We start from the raw sequence: 20,070 nt of genomic DNA on the forward strand, positions 1-20,070 counted from the left end.
AACAGAGCCAGACCTTCCCACTCGGAAACCCCGTGAGTCTATGAAAGCGAAGCCCTCTGCTGTCAGCTTACAAACGAGTCCCGGGAACCTCGTGTACACAGAACGCGTCGCCGTCGTAACACAGGATAACTGAGGTGTTAGTGATCCTGAGGTGGTCAGTCTGGGAAATAGAAACATTCCTGTTTCATTTGATTCTTTTCTCCTATCACAAAAGAAACAGGTGAGAGAAAGATGGTGATGATATGCCCGCTCCCCGGAGGGAAAGAATCCTCACACACCCGACTCCCCACCTTCCCTCACTCTACCTCAGACACTCTGTCTCTGTTTTGCCCTCGGGCCGAGCTCCTTCCAGTCTCAGAGACGGCCGCCTCTAGCCTCTATCCTACAGCCGGTGAATCCATATTCTCTAGCCACGTCTCAGTTTGTATGTCACTTCCTGGGGAATACTTTCCCTGACTACCCCCCGCCCCGACTAGGGCAGGTTCCCCCGTTATCCATGGTCGTAGCAGCAAAGATCTCCCCGTCCTAACCTTCTCCTGGGTGATCTTACTGTCCACGTGGGATTCCTGCACAAACACCCGTGCCTCCCCGGGAGTGTCAGCTGAATGCAGTAAAGACCTTGCTCAGCCCCAGTGCCGGCACAGGGTCGGTGGGCGGGTGGTGGGCACCCAAAGACTACCGAACGAATGGAACGAAGAAAAGTGAAACCACAAGCCGGTAACAGAGGGAGCCTTTTAGACTACAGAGGAACGTCCACTTCTAATCTTCATGACTCCTAATCTTCCTGGCTTAACATCTGATGATCTCTACAAAGGGGATTGAGCCTCATAGAAAGAAAGTGCTATTTAAAGAATCAAAGGATTATGAAATTGTCAAGATGTAAGTGCTGGCTCACCACACTTGACATCCAAATGACCTAAAGAGAGCCAGATTATAGTCATCTGGAAAAAATAAATTTGGGTAAAAATAAAATTGGATCCACTGGGTTCGCACTGAACCCCAGGAAAAATCCCCAAAAGATCAACTATTGAACCATAAAGAATTAAACTGTAAATGCACAGGAAGAAATCATGGGGAGACTGTCTTATAATCTTTCATTTTTAAGGCCTTTTAAGGATGACATAATATCCGAGATCCACAAACTAAAACATTGCTAAAATCTGCCACATAAAAATCTTATGCACAGCAAACACAAACACACACACAAAACTCACAAGCAAAGTCGAATGGCCAATGAACCACAGGGGAAGATATCTGCAACTCACATCGTGGATAAAAAGCTCACCTCCCTATTACATAAAAATCCACTGGAAACGGACAAGAAAAAAAGTAACAATAACAACAATCCAACAGATAAGTGGGCAAAGTGTATAAACAGTTCACAGAAAACGAAATACACACAAACCTAACGCACGTCTTTCACATATGAAAAAAGGCCAGCCTCACTCACAATAAGGGGGATGCACATTAAAACTACACAAATATGGGGCGCCTGGGTGGCGCAGTCGGTTAAGCGTCCGACTTCAGCCAGGTCACGATCTCGCGGTCTGTGAGTTCGAGCCCCGCGTCAGGCTCTGGGCTGATGGCTCAGAGCCTGGAGCCTGTTTCCGATTCTGAGTCTCCCTCTCTCTCTGCCCCTCTCCCGTTCATGCTCTGTCTCTCTCTGTCCCAAAAATAAATAAACGTTGAAAAAAAAAAAAAAACTTAAAAAAAAAAAAAATTACACAAATACAATTTTTCATCTACATAACAAGCAAAAATTCAAACGTGCCATGATGCTCTCTGTTGGTGAGGCTCTGGAAAAGCAGGCACTCCCATGGACTGTCAGTGGAGTGTAAATTGGTTCCACCCCAGGGAGAGCACTAAACAACAGCTGTAGACATCATAAACACACACACCCTTGGACTCGGCAGTTCCGCTTCTGGAAAAGTATCCCTGCGGCGTACTTGCCCGGCTGCGCAATGAAGTGCAGTCGGTGCTATTCTTTGCCATGCGGTTTGTAAAGGCAAAAGGCTGGCAACAAGCTAAAGATTCGGAAACTGGGGCCAGTTAAATAGATGATAACACAGCCACCATACAAAGGAATGTGATGGACTCTTTTTAGATATTGGGGAAGTTCATCATATACTGACACGCAAAACATCTCCAAAATGCACTGTTCGGTGGAAAAGCCAAGATGTAGAAAAATGCATACGGTATGTGACCATTTAAACACCAAAAAGAGGAGGAAGAAAATACACAGGTATCCCTTGTTCCACTAACCTTTAGAATCTACAGTCAGGAACTGAAGAGACACTTGTACGCCCGGTTGCCGTGACCACGTACAAAAACCCTCTGGATGACATGTGAGAACCAAAAGGCAATGGGTACCTGCTGTGTTGGGGGGCAGGTGGGGGGGAAAGGAGGGGGACTAAGCTGATGGGGCGGTCGGGAGGGGGCTTTCACATGATGTCACTGAGATGTTGGGACCATCCTAGCTGATGCTTACTTGACGCCCACTGTGAGGTCCAGAGAGCTCTTCATACAATAGTTCACAACAGCCCTGAGGCCATGGGGACAATTATTATCAGCCTCGTCTTACAGATGAGGACACTGCAGCACAGAGAGGTTAGGTGACTTACCTGAGGTCATACCCCCCCGTAAGAGGCAGAGCCATACACGAACACATTACCTACTCCCATAATTACATTTCCAGAAACTAGTCCCTTCAGGTCATAGGCCACTCGCGCTTTCTCAGAAATGACTCGAGCACCATCTCGCACCTGTCTCAGGCGAGATACAGGCATCCCCCGCCAGCTGCCAGGGACACATAGCAAGCTCTCCATTTGGTCCTGTAGGAGCCCCGTCTCCCCCTCGCCCTTGGGTCGAGCCGGGGACTCACAGCCCCTTCTCTCCAAACAAATCCCCTTCAAAACTCCTTCCCGGCTCTCTGCTCTCACGGTGTTTTTATGCCGCTGACCTGGGAGTGGTGCCCAACATTTGTATAACCGACGTTGGCGGTTTCCCTTGAAAATGTGTATGCTGACGGTCTGTCCTACAACTCAGCTTCGTATGCGTTTCTGCTTTGTTCTGCACCCCCGTCCGAACTCCTGACACGTACGATCGCGATCTTAAAACGTCCATCCTTACGCCTTCATTCAACCACGCTTTGCAAAGCCGAAATAATGACCTCCGCCAACAGCAGTATCCGCAGGTGGCCTCCCGAGAGCTGCTTAAGTCCCCTGCCCTGGAATGAGCTGGACGTTCGGTTTCAAGTCCACATGTCTCACTAATAAACAAATGCCAAGGGCCCAGCCTTTGACAAGGAAGGAAGAGAGACGAGCACAGAGAACAAGCATCGTTCTGCCGGGAGCCTAAGACGGAGAGTCAACCACGGGCTTGGAAACAGGAGTGTCTCTCACAGGAGACCTGACTGTGGGGCCAGAAGACCCCAACCCTTTCTGAAAGCAAGGAGGTGATGGGGAGAGAGGAGAGAGCTGAGGGTCCCGGACCAGGGGGAGACGTGTGTGGGGCCAGGCGACATAAGCAGAGGGGCAGGCAGATGGGGGAGTGTTCCTTCCTGCCTTCAGTCTCGTGCCGAGTTGATGAGCGAGATCCATTCACGGTGCCCTAAGGAGCCCCAGACAACGCGGGAGAAAACTCACCCACCAGCCCCACACCAGGCCCCTTTCCCTGGAAGTCCCCTGGGGCTGCAGGGGGGACAGGCATCTTACAAATTGACTCGCCAAAGGTCCGGGAGCCACAATAAAGAGCCCCTCTCCCCACCCCTCACAAGCCCATTTGGCTAGAGCTGGATCAGAGCCTCCCCAGTCGACTCTCAGCTTGTGGCACATCTTTGTCAAGCTATTTTCAGCAGGGCTCCGGCCCCCTGCTTCAAGCGCCCCAGACAGACGCTCGTGTCGTGTTTCCCGAAAAAAGCATCGGCTGACAAACCCCACCTCCTCCCACACACCCCGCTCTGGAACTCAGTCCCCTCCTGTGAGTCAGCCTGGGTCCAAAGTCAACAGGCTCCGCTACCTCCCGGCTGGGGGACCCGGGGCGAGCCATCTTACCGTCCTGCGCCCCACTTTCCTCTTCTGCAAACGAGGATAAGAACGGCACTAACGGTACCCACCACGGAAAGTGCTTAGCACAGTGGCCGGCGCGCAACGGGGCTCCACAGATGCCTGACCGCCGTGATTATTGTAGTTGCTGTCAGGACTGATACGGGCGCCCAAGCACACTTGGAAACTGCCACCAGTTACCTAATCTCAGTCACATCGGATTTGTCCAGCTTCTGCAGTTCCAGCTTGGCAGCCTCCAGCACGGGCATGACCTCGGCGAGGGCTGTCTCGGCCTCAGCCTTCTCCACCGCAATGATCTTGTTTTGTTCTTCTATCTCCATGGCTTTTTCCTCTGCAAGCTTCTTCTTCTCCTCAGCTACAGGAGGAAGGGGAGGTTAGTGAAACTACTGGGCACGGAGGTGGGGGACCATTACCACTGACACAAAGCAGCCCGCAGCCCTCCAAGGTTGGTGCTGGGCTGTCAGGGGATCTAACAAGCTTTGTCCAACATGGCGGCCTCGGGTGTTCCTGCTAGAACAGAAACCTTACCGGGCACGGGGTCTCCAACAGCAGGACAGCTGCTCTGACTGGCCCACCCATGTCCCACCACTCCATCCCACAGGACAGTCCCCCAACCCTGTGTGGCCAGTGTTAGCCGAGGACACTAGGGCCACCCTCCCTCTTTCCAGCTCACTGAGATCTCCCTGCTTCTCGTCACCTTTTCTTATATTTATTCAGGCCCAGCTCAGAACCACCCCTCTAAGGTGCCCTGCCCCCTCTGTCACCCTAGACCTCATCTCTCTGTTTAATTGCTTCATGACATTGATCAAAATCTGGAAGTTGATCTAATTATTGGCTCATTGATTGTCTGGTTCCACTCACTAGAATGTGAGCATCCCCCCAAGGTCTGTAACCCTAATGTTTAGAACAGGCTTTGGTTCATAGTAGGTATGCTGGGTTGAAGAGTGTCTCCCCACTGTCCACGTCCACCTGAGAACCTCAGAATGTGACCTTATTGGGAAAGAGGGTCTTTGTAGATCCTAGTTCACATGAGGTCATACTGGGTTAGGGTGGTCCCCAAATCCAATGGCTTGTATCCTTATAAGAAGACCACGGGAAGACTCAGAAACACAGAGGGAAGGAGATAATGTGCCAGTGGTGGTAGACACGGAGATAAACCTAAAAGCCAAGGACTGCCAGCAAACCACCGGAAGCTGGTAGAAGCAAGGAGGAAGGAGGCCTGGTCCTGCCGGTCTCCAAATCTGGCCTGCAAAACCGTAAGAGAGTCAAGTGTTGTTTGAAGCCCCCCCCCCCCCCCAGGTGTGGCCATTCGTTAGGGCAGCTCTAGGAAACAAATACACTGTCACCTGTCTGAGAGCACCCAGCTGGGACCGGAGCACAAGGACCTGAGCATCACAGCCATGCTCGTCACCACCTTGGTGTGTCACAGTCCTGTGTGCCCTGGGGCCCTGCGAAAATTTATGCTGACTTTGCTTCACCAGATGGCCCTAGGGAACCGATACGGTGGGTGTTCAATAAACATACTGAACGTTGGCTGGATGCCCTAATATTTTCCAATGAGGCGTTCTCTCGGGATTCGTCTTCACGGTCAAGAAGCAAGCGTGGGCCAAGCGTCTACAGAGCGCAAAGCGCATATGGGCCCTGATGCTGTGAAGGATCCCGGCCCCGAGAGTTTCTTGCTGGAGCAGCAGGAAGACAAGTGCGTGGGAAGAAGGGAGCAAGGTCACAACTGTGAAACCGTCAGAACCGAAAAGCAGAGCGGGAACCATCACAACAGTCAGGGGGCCAAGAAGAGGGGTCAGCAGGGGAAAGGTCTCAGGGGAGATGGGACTGGGGCTGGGCCGCGTGGGAAGGGGCTGGAATAACCGCGGGCAAGCTCGGTGTGGCGGGCAACCGGCGGGAGCGGCCTGCTTAGTCCACGTGCAGGAATGCGCACCGTGCTCAGGAGAAAAACAGTGGCCTTCCAAGTGGCTTCTCAGGAATGTCCCCCAGTGGAGCCCCGCCCCATCTGGGGGGTCCCCGCCCCCAGAGCTGGCCGCACACTCACCTATGGCCGTGTTGGTGGCAATCTCCTCCAACAGGGCCTCGCAGGCGGCCGACTTCTCCGCCAGTACGACCTTCTGCTCGGCCAGCTTCTGGTTCAGCTCATCCAGCTGGATGGTGGCCTCCTTCAGCTTGTCCAGCCCCCCCTCCAGACGCTTGCACTGGGCTGAGGAAAGAGAGGACCCGTACCCATCACCAAGGTGAGCACCGTTGCCAGTACGCCCGGGGAAGCGTGCCAGCGGCCTCACTGTGATTCGTCCAACTTGGGCTCAACCGAGGGAAAAAAAAAAAAATCTCCAGGAGATGCCAACATCACCTCCACTGCCATGCTGAGACAGCATCGGCCAAAACAAATGTATTTCTGAAAACAGCGCTTCATCTGGCCAACAGCTAGAGCCGCAGCATTTTCAAGAGCACTTCGCAACAGAGCACGTTGCTGCCATCAGACCGTATCTCTAAGCAGGGAAAATGTAGAGCTACAAAACGCATGACCCAACACGGATGAGTAAAAGTAAGAGCGTGACAGCCCCCTGCCCACCCAGAAGAATCACTCTGAGATGAAAGATCCGGAGCGTGCTACACTTCACCTCGATCCTGATTATTCCCTGTCTTGCTAAGAAACGCCTGCTTAAAGAAAAGGTCATCAGTTGGATCCTTACGTGTTCACCGCCCCGTTCCCAAGTCTTACCTATGTTACACTGAGTTTTCTCGTCCAGTAACTTTGAATACGTGTTAATAAAATCAAGGTAATTTTTGGGAGTTACATAGTTGCTACGCCTCAGTTTCTGTAGAAATTGTTTGCTGAATTCACCCACGGACTGGTGGACCAACACAACATGCTCTATCACACCATCTATGTTTTCCACTGGGATCATCGGATTAGTCCCTGAAGAGAAAGGAACAGAAAAAAATGCCTCTTACACACGGAAAAGAGGAGTTTTCCGCAGCTCAACATAGAATTCCCTGTGACTCAGCAATTCCGCTCTGAGGCATGTGCCCAGAAAGACCTGAAAAATGGACTCAAGGAGATTCATGTAGGCCAATGTTCACAGCCACACTATTCACAACAGCCAAACGTGGAAGCGACCCAGATGTCCATCAACAGACAAATGGATAAACAGAATATGGTCCATCCACACGACGGAAGATTACCCAGTCGTAAAAAGAAAGGAAATCCCGACACACGATACAACGTGAATGAGCCTCAAACACATGCTGAGTACAAGAAGCCAGACACAAAAGGACAAATGTTCCGTGATTCGACCTCATACGAAGTGTCAAGAACAGCCAGATTCAGAGACAGAAAGTAGAACGGGGGTTACCAGGGGCTGGGGGAACAGGAAGTTCGTGTTTTATGGGGACAGTTTCAGTTTTACAAGATGAAAAGAGATCTGGAGATGGATGATGACAGCTGCACAACAGTGTGAGTGTTCTTCAGGCCACTGACTCTACTCCTAAAAATGGTTAAAATGGCGGGGCACCTGGGTGGCTCAGTCGGTTAAGTGTCCGATTTCGGCTCAGGTCATGATCTCATAGTTCGTGAGCTCAAGCCCCACGTCGGGCTCTGTGCTGACTGCTCAGAGCCTGGAGCCTGCTTCAGATTCTGTGTCTCCCTCTCTTTCTGCCTGATCCCTGCTCACACTCTGTCTCTCCCTCTCTCTGAAATAAATAAACATTAAAATCTTTCTTAAAAAAATGGTTAAAATGGCAAATTTTATGTTATAGATGTTTTAGTGAAAAAAAATGAGATAAAAATACATTTTTAAATGTTTTTTTTAAGTTCATTTATTTATTTTGAGGGATGGCGGAGGGGAGGGACACAGAGAGAGAGAGAGAATCCCAAGCAGGCTCTACACTGTCAGCGCGGAGCCCGACTCGGGGCTCGATCTCCCGAACTGTGAGATCACGACCTGAGCCAGAATCAAGAGTCAGATGCTTAACTGACTGAGCCACCCTAGTGCCCTGATATAAAAATGTTTAATAGAAAAGGAAAGCGAAAGAGTAGCTATCACTTGGTTGGTGGCTTTTCTGGACCACAGGACCAATCTGTGCTGTGGCAGTTTCTCTTTCCCTGTGGGTAGGGAGCTCTGTCCCTTGGATGGCTACGACACTGTCCGGGGAGGGGCTTGGAATTTCAGGAAGGAAATGCATCCAGTGTCTCTGGCTCTATCCATTGCGCCCAGCACAGAGTGGCCACAAGGAGGGTCTTCCTTTAAGTCTGTTGAAACAGTCAATCCTCTCTTCCGGTACAGATCTTGGTTTATCTTGGTTTATCTAACAGATGGCGAAACACACTCCCCTCAAAGCAGAATGTGTCTTCAATTAAGATGGAGGAAGACAAGATTGACCCCAAGTAACCATTCAGCCAGATGCTGCAGATGTGATCTTAAATCATACCGGGGGGGGGGCGGTGGTGGGCAGCAAACCACAGCCCACAGGCCTATTTCCAGCATGTGTGAAAAACTGCCTCACCCATATCCATACTTTGGGGCACAGTTATCCCAACGCCGGGGAATCTATTCCAAGAAAAAAATTCTCAGCAAATTCCACGCGGTGTTATGACGCGGAAGCACTGAAGGCTGAGAGCACAACTAAGCGCTAACACAGGGAGGTGGCTAGCACGTCTTTGGAAGCTAAGACGCGTGGATACCGGGGTTGGCAAACCACGCGGGACAAAGCCGGCCCACCACCTGTTTTTGTAAACAAAGTTTTATTGGAACACCGCTACACCCGTTCACTTACATAGTGTCGAAGACTGCTTTCGTGATACGACGGCGGAGCTGAGTAGCTGCAATAGAGACTGTATGACCCACAAAGCTGAAAATATTTACCATGTGGTCCTTTCCAGAAAAAGCTTGCTGATCCCTGAGCCATATCAGCAGGACAGAGCCATTCTCTTAGCCCCTTTACCCATGAAAGTACATTTTGATTAAAAACATGAGCTCTCCCTGCATAAAGGGACAAGTTATTTATTTACTGAATACGTATTTATAAGGTGGAAGCTATTTATGGGGTCAAATCCGCTCAAGTTAGGTCCAGATAAAAAGATTTTTCCCTGAATGGGGCGCCTGGGTGGCGCAGTCGGTTAAGCGTCCGACTTCAACCAGGTCACAATCTCACGGTCTGTGAGTTCGAGCCCCGCGTCGGGCTCTGGGCTGATGGCTCAGAGCCTGGAGCCTGTTTCCGATTCTGTGTCTCCCTCTCTCTCTGCCCCTCGCCTGTTCATGCTCTGTCTCTCTCTGTCCCAAAAATAAATAAACGTTGAAAAAAAAAATTAAAAAAGATTTTTCCCTGAAGACGAACTGACTTGCTTTCTTATGTTGAAGATTAAAATTAATAATCAAGGGCTTAGGTGCTTGAAACTATACAGCAAATTCAGCATGGATTGATAATCAGTCCTCTAAAAGGTCCTTCAGGTATCTTTTGGGTCAGGAAACAGTATACTTTTTCTGTAAAGAGCTGAACAGTAAATATTCAGGCTTCAGGGGCCGTATGGTCTCTCCTGTAATTATTCAACCTTGCAGTTGCGGCCTAAAAACAGCCATAGACACCATGGTCATTGACCAATGAGTCAGTGTCCCAATCACACTTTATCTACCAAAACGAGCCACGGGCCACATTTGGCCCAAAGGCCATGGTGTACCAACGCCTGCTTTGGATGATACCTGATCATTGTCTCCTAAGTTATCCTTGTAAGTCCCCTGCAATCTCTTTAGCTTAAAACACAATATAAACCAAAAACACACTGACAAACTTAAAAACCATTCGTGGCCAGGGGGGTTAACGATGAAGGGAGCTACCGGACCAAAATTCAAAGTCAGAAAAGCATTACGTTATTTTGTTACATCATTAACGGGGCCCCACAGCAGCTGTCACGTACCTAGAAATGACTTTGCGACTGCATGCAGGGCTTGAGGGGGCCAGGGCATGAACCAGTCGATACCGGTGTTATTTACAAGACCTTGAAAAGAAGAGACGAAAAGAGATGGTCAGCCTGCAACCTTGAGATGATCACGGACGTTGACACGGTCTTCAGCACCCGGCACGCTGGAGAAGGAGCCGGACGCACCCGAGAATAATTCACCCAAAGCTGAGTTTCTCAACCGCAGCGCGGCTGACATTTGGGCTGGACGACCCTCTATCGCGGGGCTGTCTGTGCAGCATAGAAAGTTGGGCAAAACCCCGGCCTCTGTCAACTGGATGTCAGTAGTACACTCCCCCGCCCACCCGATGTGACAACCAAAACTGTCTCCAGGCATTGACAAATGGCCCCGGGATGGGGCCGGAAATCACCCCCCAACTCAGAACCTCTGCTCTAGAGGTCCAGGTATTGCACCTTCCACGAGGCTGGCAGAACGGTTCAAATGGAAGAGAGCCGGGAGCTCGCCTCGGGCCGTGCACCTGGGCCTGTGAGCATCTCCTCGTTGTTGGAGGACACTGTCCACCGTGGGCAGCACGAGAGCCCGCCGGCGATCGTGAGGGGCAGAGCGGGTCTCACCCTACGCTGCAGGGCCTGAATTTCCGCCCAGTGACCATCTCCTGTTTCGCTTTGCTGGGAACGCCCTGCCGAAGGGGAAAGACCGATTTGCAGGCTCAACTCAGGGGCACCTGGGAAATTTCTGCACCGCGTCCTCAGGGTGTCCCCCACCGGCGACATGCCCAGGACAATGTGCAGGTTATTTGCGCTCTTGTTCACAAAGTACTGCCACACGGATTCCTTGGCCGGGCTCGTCCCTTGCTTCAGAGCTTCTTGTCCAATCTGACTGAGGATAGACTCCTTTTCCTCTTCTGGGAAAAGCGCGGGTAGGATCCCTAGAGAACAAAGACACAATGAGTTTTTCAGCCTCGGAGGGGTGGGGGAGGGGTGGTATCATCTCTCTAGGCACTTAAATGAAAGGAGCACAGCATCACTGGAAGAGCCGCAGATGCCAAGGCCAAGGAGCAGGGCTTGGGTCCTGATTCTGAGGCCCAAGACTCACACCCCGTGTATAAACCCCTTGAGCCTCAGTCTCCTCGTTGAAGTGGAAGGAACAAACGTCTCCTCCTTACCTGGGAGGGTCATCGTGAGCGTACTCAACCAGGGACAACTGTGCCCCCAAGAGACATCTGGCAATGTCCGGAGACGTCTTTGGTCGCCCCGGCTTATGTGTGTGTGGGGCTGGGGTGCTGGCGGCATCTAGCAGGTACAAGCCAGGGACACAGCCAACCAGCCTGTAATGCCCAGGACAGCCCCACAACTAAAAACTACCCTGCCCCTGATGTCATTAGGGCCCAGGATGAAAAACTCTGCTGCAAAGTGTAAGGGCTTCGGAAAATAAGTAGCCTTGCCCATTTGGGGTGCTATTAAATGAGACCCACAGGAGCCCTCTCGGTCTTCACAGAAAATACACCCCAGCCCTGCAGTGGGGTTTACAGATACAGCAAAGGACAGGGCTGGCGCTTATACCCATCCTCACGAGTCTGCCACCCACGTGTGGAAAGTCTGATGCCGACCCAAGGAAGCATGTGCTAAATGCCATGTGAGTAGCGGGGACTGTAGGTGCCCCAGGTATTCAGGAGGTACGAAGCTGCCACCAGTGAAGGAGGCTTCTTAGGGGAGGGAGACCCTGCGCGGCCCCGGAGCTAGAATTTGGAGGAAGTTTGGCACCTGACACTTTAGACTGGAAAGTGGAGTCCCTCTGTCCCCGCCCGTCCCCACTTCCTGGCCAAAGGTCTCTCTTTTCCTTGGGAGAATCACTTCACAATCATCCGGCGCCTGCGAGCGGTTTGGGTGACCTGCCCAATCAGAGCCCTGTGTCAACCGGCCAAAGTGATTGGCTCAGGGATGGAGCACGTGATCTGAGCCAGCCAATGACAGCCCTGCCGAGCCCTTGGACCACAAACATCTGGGAAAGAATCTCATTGGCCCAGGCTAAGCCAAGGAGGATGTGAGCCTCAGGCATCTGGTGCTGTTTGTTTAATTACTTTGGGAAAATCCAAAAATGCAAATAAAAGAGAAAAACGGTAAAGCCAAGACAGGGGTGGGTGGTGGGTGGGGGAGACCCATTCGGAATGCTCTCTCTTGAGCACTTGAATCCAAATGTGCCCCGGACTTTTTCAGTTTTGTGAATCAATACTGACTTCATCTCCCTCTAATTTCACATAAGCCAACTGGAGTTGAGTTTCCATCACTTGCAACCATGGAGGCTGATAAAGAGAGGGAGAAAGAGAGTGCAGCAGGCGGGAAGAAGGGCCTGAGCAAGATGCAGAGGCAAGATGGAAAATAAGGAGGCAGAGGAACTCAGCCGGCGGAAACAGAAGTCCGTCCGCGGAGACCCCGAGCTGGTGACGTGCACAGAAGGCGGTGTGTTAGGAAGCAGGAAGATCGATACAGAGATACGTGTGAAGAGTCACAGACACGATGAGGGTCTGGCTCTGGTGGCCGGTAAAGGGAGCGCAAGGTAAGGGACGGGCTCCAGGGACAAAAAAGAAAGCAGGACAAAGTGTGGGAGGGGTCAGGCGTCTGATGCACTCCAGGGTTTCGGCCTGACGGGGATTCTGGAATAACTAAATCAATGGGGAGATGCAGAGACAGCCCTCTCGGGGCAGGAAAGCAGCCAGACTCTGGCAAGTCGGACTTTTTCCAACTGTATCTATACCATTTCGAATCAGTATCCTACATTTTTATGAACTATCTGTTGGGTTCCCATATGGAACAAAGATGACGTGGCAGGCCTGGGGCTGCTCTCCTCACTAAGGCTTGCTTACAGGGTTGGCCCCTGGCCCGTGTCTGGGAACACGGACTTTGGGAGGGTTCCCACTACCATTCAGGGATCAGAGTAGCTCATCAGGCCTGAACTGTCTGTGCAAACAGTGTGGCTCATGCTGACCACCTGCTTTCCCCCTGGAAATCTAGAATTTTCAGTAGGTGCCAGGCAGCAGGTGCCTACGTGACCAGCCCCCAGTAAACACCCTCGGCGCTGAGTCCCGAACGGCTTCCCTGGGAGATGACACTTCATGTGTGTCGTCACAATCAGATGCTGGAGGCGTTAAACGTATCCTGTGTGACCGCCCTGGAAGAGGGCTCTGGAAGCCTTGCCTGACTCCCCAGACTTCGTCCCATGCGCCTCTCCCCCTCTGCTGATGGTGCTTTGTGTCCTTCGGCCGTGATTAAATCACAGCTATGTGTACTGCAAGAGATAAAGAGGAATTCGCTTCCGGTTCCCCTCCTACCACCTCAGCCTCCGGCTCACTCCTCTTCTCCCTGAACTCAGCCCCGGGCTCCCCTGATTTCTCACACTCTCCCCGCAGATGGTGTCATCCATTTCCAAAGCTTTAGGAACCACATCTGAGAGCCAGACCCCTACATCCAACTGCCGATCTGCTACAGATCGAATGGTGCTCCTCCACACAAGATATGTTGAAGCCCCCGGGACCTCAGAACGTGACCTTACTTGGAAACAGGGTCTTTATAGAAGTCATGAAGTTAAAATGAGGTCATTAAAATGCAAACTGGCTCAGCCATTCTGGAAAAGGGTACGGAGGTTCCTCAAAAAATTAAAAATAGAATTATCCCATGACCCAGCAATTACACTACTAGGTATTTATCCAAAAGCTACAAAAAAATGCTGATTCAAAGGGGCAGATGCACCCCAATATTTATAGCAGTGCTATCAACAATAGCCAAATTATAGAAAGAGCCCAAATGTCCATCGACCGATGAATGGATAGTATATACAATGGAATATTACTCAGCGATCAGAAAGAATGAAATCTTGCCATTTGTAACAACGTGGATGGAACTAGAGGGTATTGTGTTCAGTGAAATAAGTCAACCAGAGAAGGACAAATGTCATATGATTTTACTCCTGTGTGGAATTTGAGAAGCAAAACAGACGAACATAGCGGAAGGGAAGGAAAAGTAAGATAAAAACAGGGAGACAAACCATAAAAGACTCTTAAATACAGAGACCAAACAGAGTGGCTGGAAAGGAGGTGGGGGGGGGGTGGATGGGAGAAATGGGTGATGGGCACTGAGGAGGGCACCTCAGTGGGATGGGCACTGGGTGTTGTACGGAAGTGATGAATCAGTGGGTTCAACTCCTGAAGCCAAGACTCCACTGTATGTTAACTAACCTGATAATAAAATAAAAATAAAATAAAACAAAACAAGGTCCATAAGGTAGGTCTTAACCCAGCACAACTGGTGTCCTTATAAAAAGGGGAAGTTTGGATCAGAGACAGACACACGCACGCACGGAGAACACCATGTGAGTGGGAAAGCGGAGCCGGGGAGACGCGCCCACGAGCCCGGGAATTAGCGGCAAACCAGCAGAAGCCGGAGATGGGCCTGGAACAGATTCTCCCTCAGAGCCCCAGAAGGAACCACCCCGCAGGTGCCTTGAGGGGGGACCTCCACACTGTGAGACACTAAATGTGATTTTAGATTTTTTTTTTAAGTTTACTTATTTACTTATTTTGAGAGAGAGAGCAAGTAGGGGAGAGGGAGGGAGAGAGGGAGGGAGAGAGGGAGGGAGAGAGAATCCCAAGCAGGCTCTGAACTTCCCAGCGCAGAGCCCGGTTTGTGGGGCTCGAACCCACGAACTAGGAGATCATGATCTGAGCCAAAATCAAGAGTCGGATGCTTAACCGACGGAGCCACCCAGGTGCCCCCAATTTTTTTAAGTCATCTCTACACCCAACGTGGGGCTCAGCCCTCAACGTGGGGGCTCAAGTGACCCTGAGATCAAGAGTCACCCACTCTTCTGAGCTAGCCAGGCGCCCCAAATGTTTGTGGTTTCCAACCACCCATTTTGTGGTACTTTGTTACCAAGGCTCTAGCAGACTCTCTCTAGCAAACTCTATCCGACATCCAGTTTGGATTTTTTGTAAGTGTAGCCAACTCCACGCACCCCTAGCGGCCGGTCCTCCCCCTCCTAGCAATGGAACCACTCACCACAGGCTCCAGCCTGAAAGGGGGAGCCACCCTGGGTGCACTCGCCCTCACTCGCCCTCACCCCATCCGTACCTCGTGAATCCTCCCGCTTCCCTCCACTCCCACAGCACCGCCATCCCCACCCCCCGGCCCCGTCCAGACCCAGGTCATCTGTCGCCTGCACACCCCAGCGGCAGCTCCAAACCAGCCACCCTCTCCCGCTCTCGCCTTCCTGTTGTCTAGACCCTCAGGGCGGCCAGAGGGACCTTTGGGAACAAGCCTAGACCTCATCATTGCCCAAGGACGACCTCTGATCTCTGAGGGCCCCACCAGGCCCGCGCCGAGCGGCCCCTCCTCCTGGCCGGGTACCCGGCCAGCACAGCCCACGTACCTGACGTCAGCATGTTGTTGATGAGCTCCAGGAAGCCCTCCTCGGCCACGTGGGCGTCCGTGAACAGGAAGATCATCCTTTTGTTCTCAGTCCCAAGTTTGAGATAAAGGTTCTTCAGATCTTCCCGGAAATTGTTCTCCGAGTAGCCTCGGCTCAGGAGGATCTCAAACACCTGCCGACGCGGAGCACAGCATCCGTGAGACGACCGGCCCGCGTGAGGGTCACAGGCCAACGGCAGGGGGAGAGGCTCAGGCCGTGCAGCCGTCTGCGGGGGACGAGTGACAGCAGAGCCAGACGCCCCGGGTCATTTTCACAAACACTGCTGAGTGAGAAATGCGGGACGAAGAAAACTCTGACAGTCCTTTGCGCAAAGGAGCGCGCACACGTGTAGTGCGTGACAGAGTGTGCAGGGAACGCAGGTCTGTGCAGAGGGGACCACGTGAGTATGGCAGAGGAAAAGGACACCTTCATTCGCTAAATGAGTCATTGGAGGGGCACCTGGGTGGCTCCGTCGGTCAAGCATCCGACTTCAGTTCGGGTCATGATCTCATGGTTGGTGAGTTCGAGCCTGGCATCGGGCTCTGTGCTGACAGCTTGGAGCCTGTTTGGGATTCTCTCTCTCCCTGTGTGCCCCTCCCCAGCTCGTGCTTGTACTCTCTCTCTCTCTCTCTCAAAATAAATTTTAAAAATGTTAAAAAAAAAAAACACACGAGTCATTCGAGTCACAGAGCGGGGAGAAAGGAAAACAGAACCCACACAAGCACAACCATCACGTGTGGGTACAGGCCCGGGTGCGAGTTCATCGAAAATTAGATTGTGGGAAGATGTGTGGAGAAACTAAGTAGGAAGCCAGTTTCGATCCCGAAAATTTTAAAATCCTATTACATGTTTTCGAAATGGACACAAATGTAAATGAGGACACACCTCCGTTCGTTTCCGTCGGCTCAGAGGCCGGGAAGTGAACTGCAAACAGCCAACTGTCAGTTCTGAAAGAGCTCAGGGGATTTACAGCGACTAGAACATCCCTCGTGCGCTGCCACCCCTCAGCCCCGATATACGCACGCACACGGGGTCACGTGCACGCTCTGCCCACTCACGCGGGCCTGCAAAGGCACATTCACGCAGGGCACTCGGTGCACACGCACGCACGCACACACACACACACACACACACACACACACACACACGGCAACATGGATGACTTTCAGCCAAATACGTGTGGTCTCCGGTTCCGTCTGATACGTGCAGACCCCAGTGATCCTCCCTGAGTTAGCTTCCCCCTTGCCCTCAACAGTTCCTTTTTTTTTTTTTAAGTTTATTTATCGTGAGAGAGAGAGAGAGAGAGTGGGGGAGGGACAAAGAGAGAAGGAGACAGAGAATCCAAAGCAGACTCCGCGCTGTCAGCACAGAGCCTGACGAGAGGCTCGAACTCACAAACCATGAGATCATGACCTGAGCCGAAATCAAGAGTCAGAGGTCAACAAATGAGCCACCCAGGCGCCCCGCCCTCAACAGTTCCTAACACCACTTGGGCATGAACAGCTCGCTATGACCCCACTCCCCACCTCCCCCCCCAATTCCCAGGGCACAGTAACAGCCCAGCACACGTTCACCCTTCTCCTCTGTCCCTCGGACATCCTCTCTGCCGTTCCTCGAGGCCAGGCCAGGCCAGGATGCACGACACTACCTCAGAGGACAGTACATCAGATTTACCAGGACCGATCAACGGAAGAAATCAACTTGTCTAGGCAAATGTACAAAAACTATAAAAACGGTTACATCTGGATCACATATTTTATCAGATCTGGAAGGTAAATCAACCAAATTTATTTATTTTTCTTTAGAAATACTTTAAACAAAAGTATAGACTGCAAGCTAGATCCATTGAACTAATCATGACTGCTCTTCTGTACAAAGAGTTCTCACAGAGGCGCGTGGGTGGCTCAGTAGGTTAAGCATCTGACCCTTAGATTCAGCTCAGGTTCATGAGTTTGAGCCCTGCACCAGGCTCTCTGCTGTCAGCACAGAGCCCGCTTAGGATCCTCTGTCCCCCTCTCTCTCTGCCCCTGCCCAGCTTATTCTCTGTCTCTCCCCCTTGCCCCTCCCTGACTCACAGACTCTCTAAAACACACACACACACACACACACACACACACACACACACACACACACACACACACACAGTCATGCATGGGTCTTGGCAATGACTTTCTGGATAGGACACCTCAAGTGCAAGCCACGAAATCAAAAATAAACAAGTGAACCGTGGAGATGACTCTTGTTCCAAATTAAGCCCCACTGCATGCTGCACGTCTCCGCTTTGAGAGGCTCCTGTAAGGGCACTGCCAGTGGGTATGGCAGGAGCTCAAGGTAAGTTTCTAAGAATGGTGTGGAGACACAGAAACCCCCACACAGTGCCGGTGGGACCGTACGATGGTGCAGTTGCTTTGGGAAACAATCTGGCAGTTTCCCAAATGATCAAACACAGAACTGCCACACGATCCGGCAATTCCACACCTAGGTGGACATGTAGACACAGAAACTTGTACGTGAATGTTCACAGCAGCACCGTTCACAGCAGCCAAAAGGTGGAAACCGGGCACCTGTCCATTAACGGGTGAATGGATAAACAGGGTGTGGTCAATCTATACAACAGAACACGATTTGGCCATAAAAAGGAACCGGGCAGTGTTATGCGGCTGAAGCTTGAAAACAGGCGGTTAAGTGTAAGAAGCTGTCACAAAAGACCACGTACTCTATGATTCTATTTATATGAGAGTCCAGGATAGGGATGTCTATAGAGACCGGAAGTACGTTAGTGATTTTTTTTTTTAAGGGCTGGATGAGGGGCAGAAATATAGAGGGGTAATAGCTAAGGGGCAGAGGATGTCTTCTGAGGGTGACAAAAATGTCCTCAAATAGACTGTGTTGATGGTTGTACGTATCTGTGACTATACCAAAAAGCACCGAATTGTACATGGGTGAATTGTACAGTCTATGAATTATATCTCGATAAAGCTGTTGTTTGGGGATTTGTTTTTTGAAAGAGATTCTAAGAATGGCCCAGAACTGTGTGGGCTGGTTGTGCCGACACAGCAGCCAGCAACTTGCTGACCTGAATGCTGGGTCCGTGGAGGTTTGGGCCGATCCCTCCTCCGTAGGAGTGCACACCACAAACCACAAAATTGGCTCAAGTTTGACTTTCAAATTCGATTTGACATAGTGTCCATTCTAAAAATAATACAAGGGGCCCCTGGGTGGCTCAGCTGGTTAAGCATCTGACTTCGGCTCAGGTCATGATCTCACGGTTGGTGGGTTCAAGCCCCACGTCAGACTCTGTGCTGACAGCTCACAGCCTGGAGCCTGCTTACATTCTGTGTCTCCCTCTCTCTCTGCCCCTCCCATGCTCACGCTCTGTCTCTGTCTCTCTCTCAAAACTAAATTTAAAAGAACATTCGAAAACAATACAAAACTTAGATTTTTCGGACATTCGGTTAAAATAATAACAAGGAAAAAACCCAATTCTACACTCTATGAAAACATCATGCTATGATCTGATCTGTTTTCGATTCTTCCAAAGTTTGCATGAACTACCAACCGGCGAAATTGCTTTAATAAACCATTTCTGGGAGGGGAGGTCAACTCACCTCATAGCCGGCTGTGAAGGCGGCCAGCCTGGAGAGAGACTGCTTCCCTGAGCCTCCGACCCCCACGAGCAGGGCGTGGCCGCGGTCCATTCGGATGATGCGGTGCACGCGGGTTAGGTGTTCCAGGGCATCGTCAAAGAGAACCAGGTTCATCTTGGTGTTGCTTTCATTATACTCCTCAAGAATTTCCTGAAAAAAAAAAAAAAAAAAAAAAAGGTTCACTGGATTTTGAGAGACAGACTTTCCTTTTGTCCGGGAGAAATTAAGAACGGAGGAGAGATTCTTCCCCCTCCCCCCCCAATAATCTATAGTGGTTGAAATAATTAAATTGTTTGGGTTTATGGGACTAAATCTAGTATTGGCAATTAAGGCTTCTATGGGCTGGTTTGTGATCGGCCAGCATTGAGCCAAAGCTGATTACAAGGCTCAGTTCATGAATTAAAACGAAAATGGATAGCAGAGAGCTGAGTGGTTCCCAAACCTGGCTGTGCATTGGAACCCTGGGACCATCCCTGGGCTGGATGAATGGAAACCCAGAGGGGTGAACCCTGGGGTCTGTGTATTTAACACATTCCTCAGGTCATCCCCACGCACCACTGGACGTGGCAACCACCGGATAAGACACAAGCTCTCATTCTGAACCCCGAGACACAGGCATGGGTATTCTTCCCAGTGCTGGGCTCCGCTGAGAAGCGCTCCCAGGAAAAGTGAGCCTGTGGAGAAGGTAAGCCCCATCCACACCTGAAACAAAGCCTTGGCTGCCTCGTAATCCTGGATATCTTCATAAATGCGTGTTTCCTCTTCCTGCAGGGCCGTCCGGAAGTCTCCAAACAGGATGGGATCCCTCATCACCACCTCCATATCATCGTTAAAATGTTCCATAACCAGGTTGCCTATGTGGTCTTGTACCTTTTGACAGAAGACCGCTTAAGGACTCAAACTCGACAACATATATGTGCTAAAACTTGTCAGAAAAAGAACATATGCTAAGATTCTCTGAAGTACTTTGCA

At 51.0% G+C, this 20,070-nt stretch overlaps 1 protein-coding gene across 2 annotated transcripts in view; it reads right to left on the reverse strand.

Moving 5' to 3' along the window:
- DNAH10 (dynein axonemal heavy chain 10) overlaps positions 1 to 20,070 on the reverse strand; it is a 143,742-nt gene that overhangs the window by 22,044 nt on the left and 101,628 nt on the right. For both annotated transcript variants that reach the window (XM_086681488.1, XM_086681487.1), the window contains 8 exons: positions 19,801 to 19,968; positions 19,060 to 19,248; positions 15,413 to 15,584; positions 10,716 to 10,919; positions 9,988 to 10,068; positions 6,796 to 6,993; positions 6,112 to 6,273; positions 4,245 to 4,419 (listed from right to left, as the gene is read on the reverse strand). In XM_086681488.1, coding sequence (XP_086537614.1) covers positions 4,245 to 4,419; positions 6,112 to 6,273; positions 6,796 to 6,993; positions 9,988 to 10,068; positions 10,716 to 10,919; positions 15,413 to 15,584; positions 19,060 to 19,248; positions 19,801 to 19,968 — 1,349 coding nt within the window. The remainder of the gene's footprint in view (positions 1 to 4,244; positions 4,420 to 6,111; positions 6,274 to 6,795; positions 6,994 to 9,987; positions 10,069 to 10,715; positions 10,920 to 15,412; positions 15,585 to 19,059; positions 19,249 to 19,800; positions 19,969 to 20,070) is intronic.

The sequence above is a fragment of the Puma concolor genome, chromosome D3 (assembly GCF_028749965.1).
Source record: "Puma concolor isolate L17-30 chromosome D3, mPumCon1.1.hap2, whole genome shotgun sequence".
NCBI classification, from domain to species: domain Eukaryota; kingdom Metazoa; phylum Chordata; class Mammalia; order Carnivora; family Felidae; genus Puma; species Puma concolor.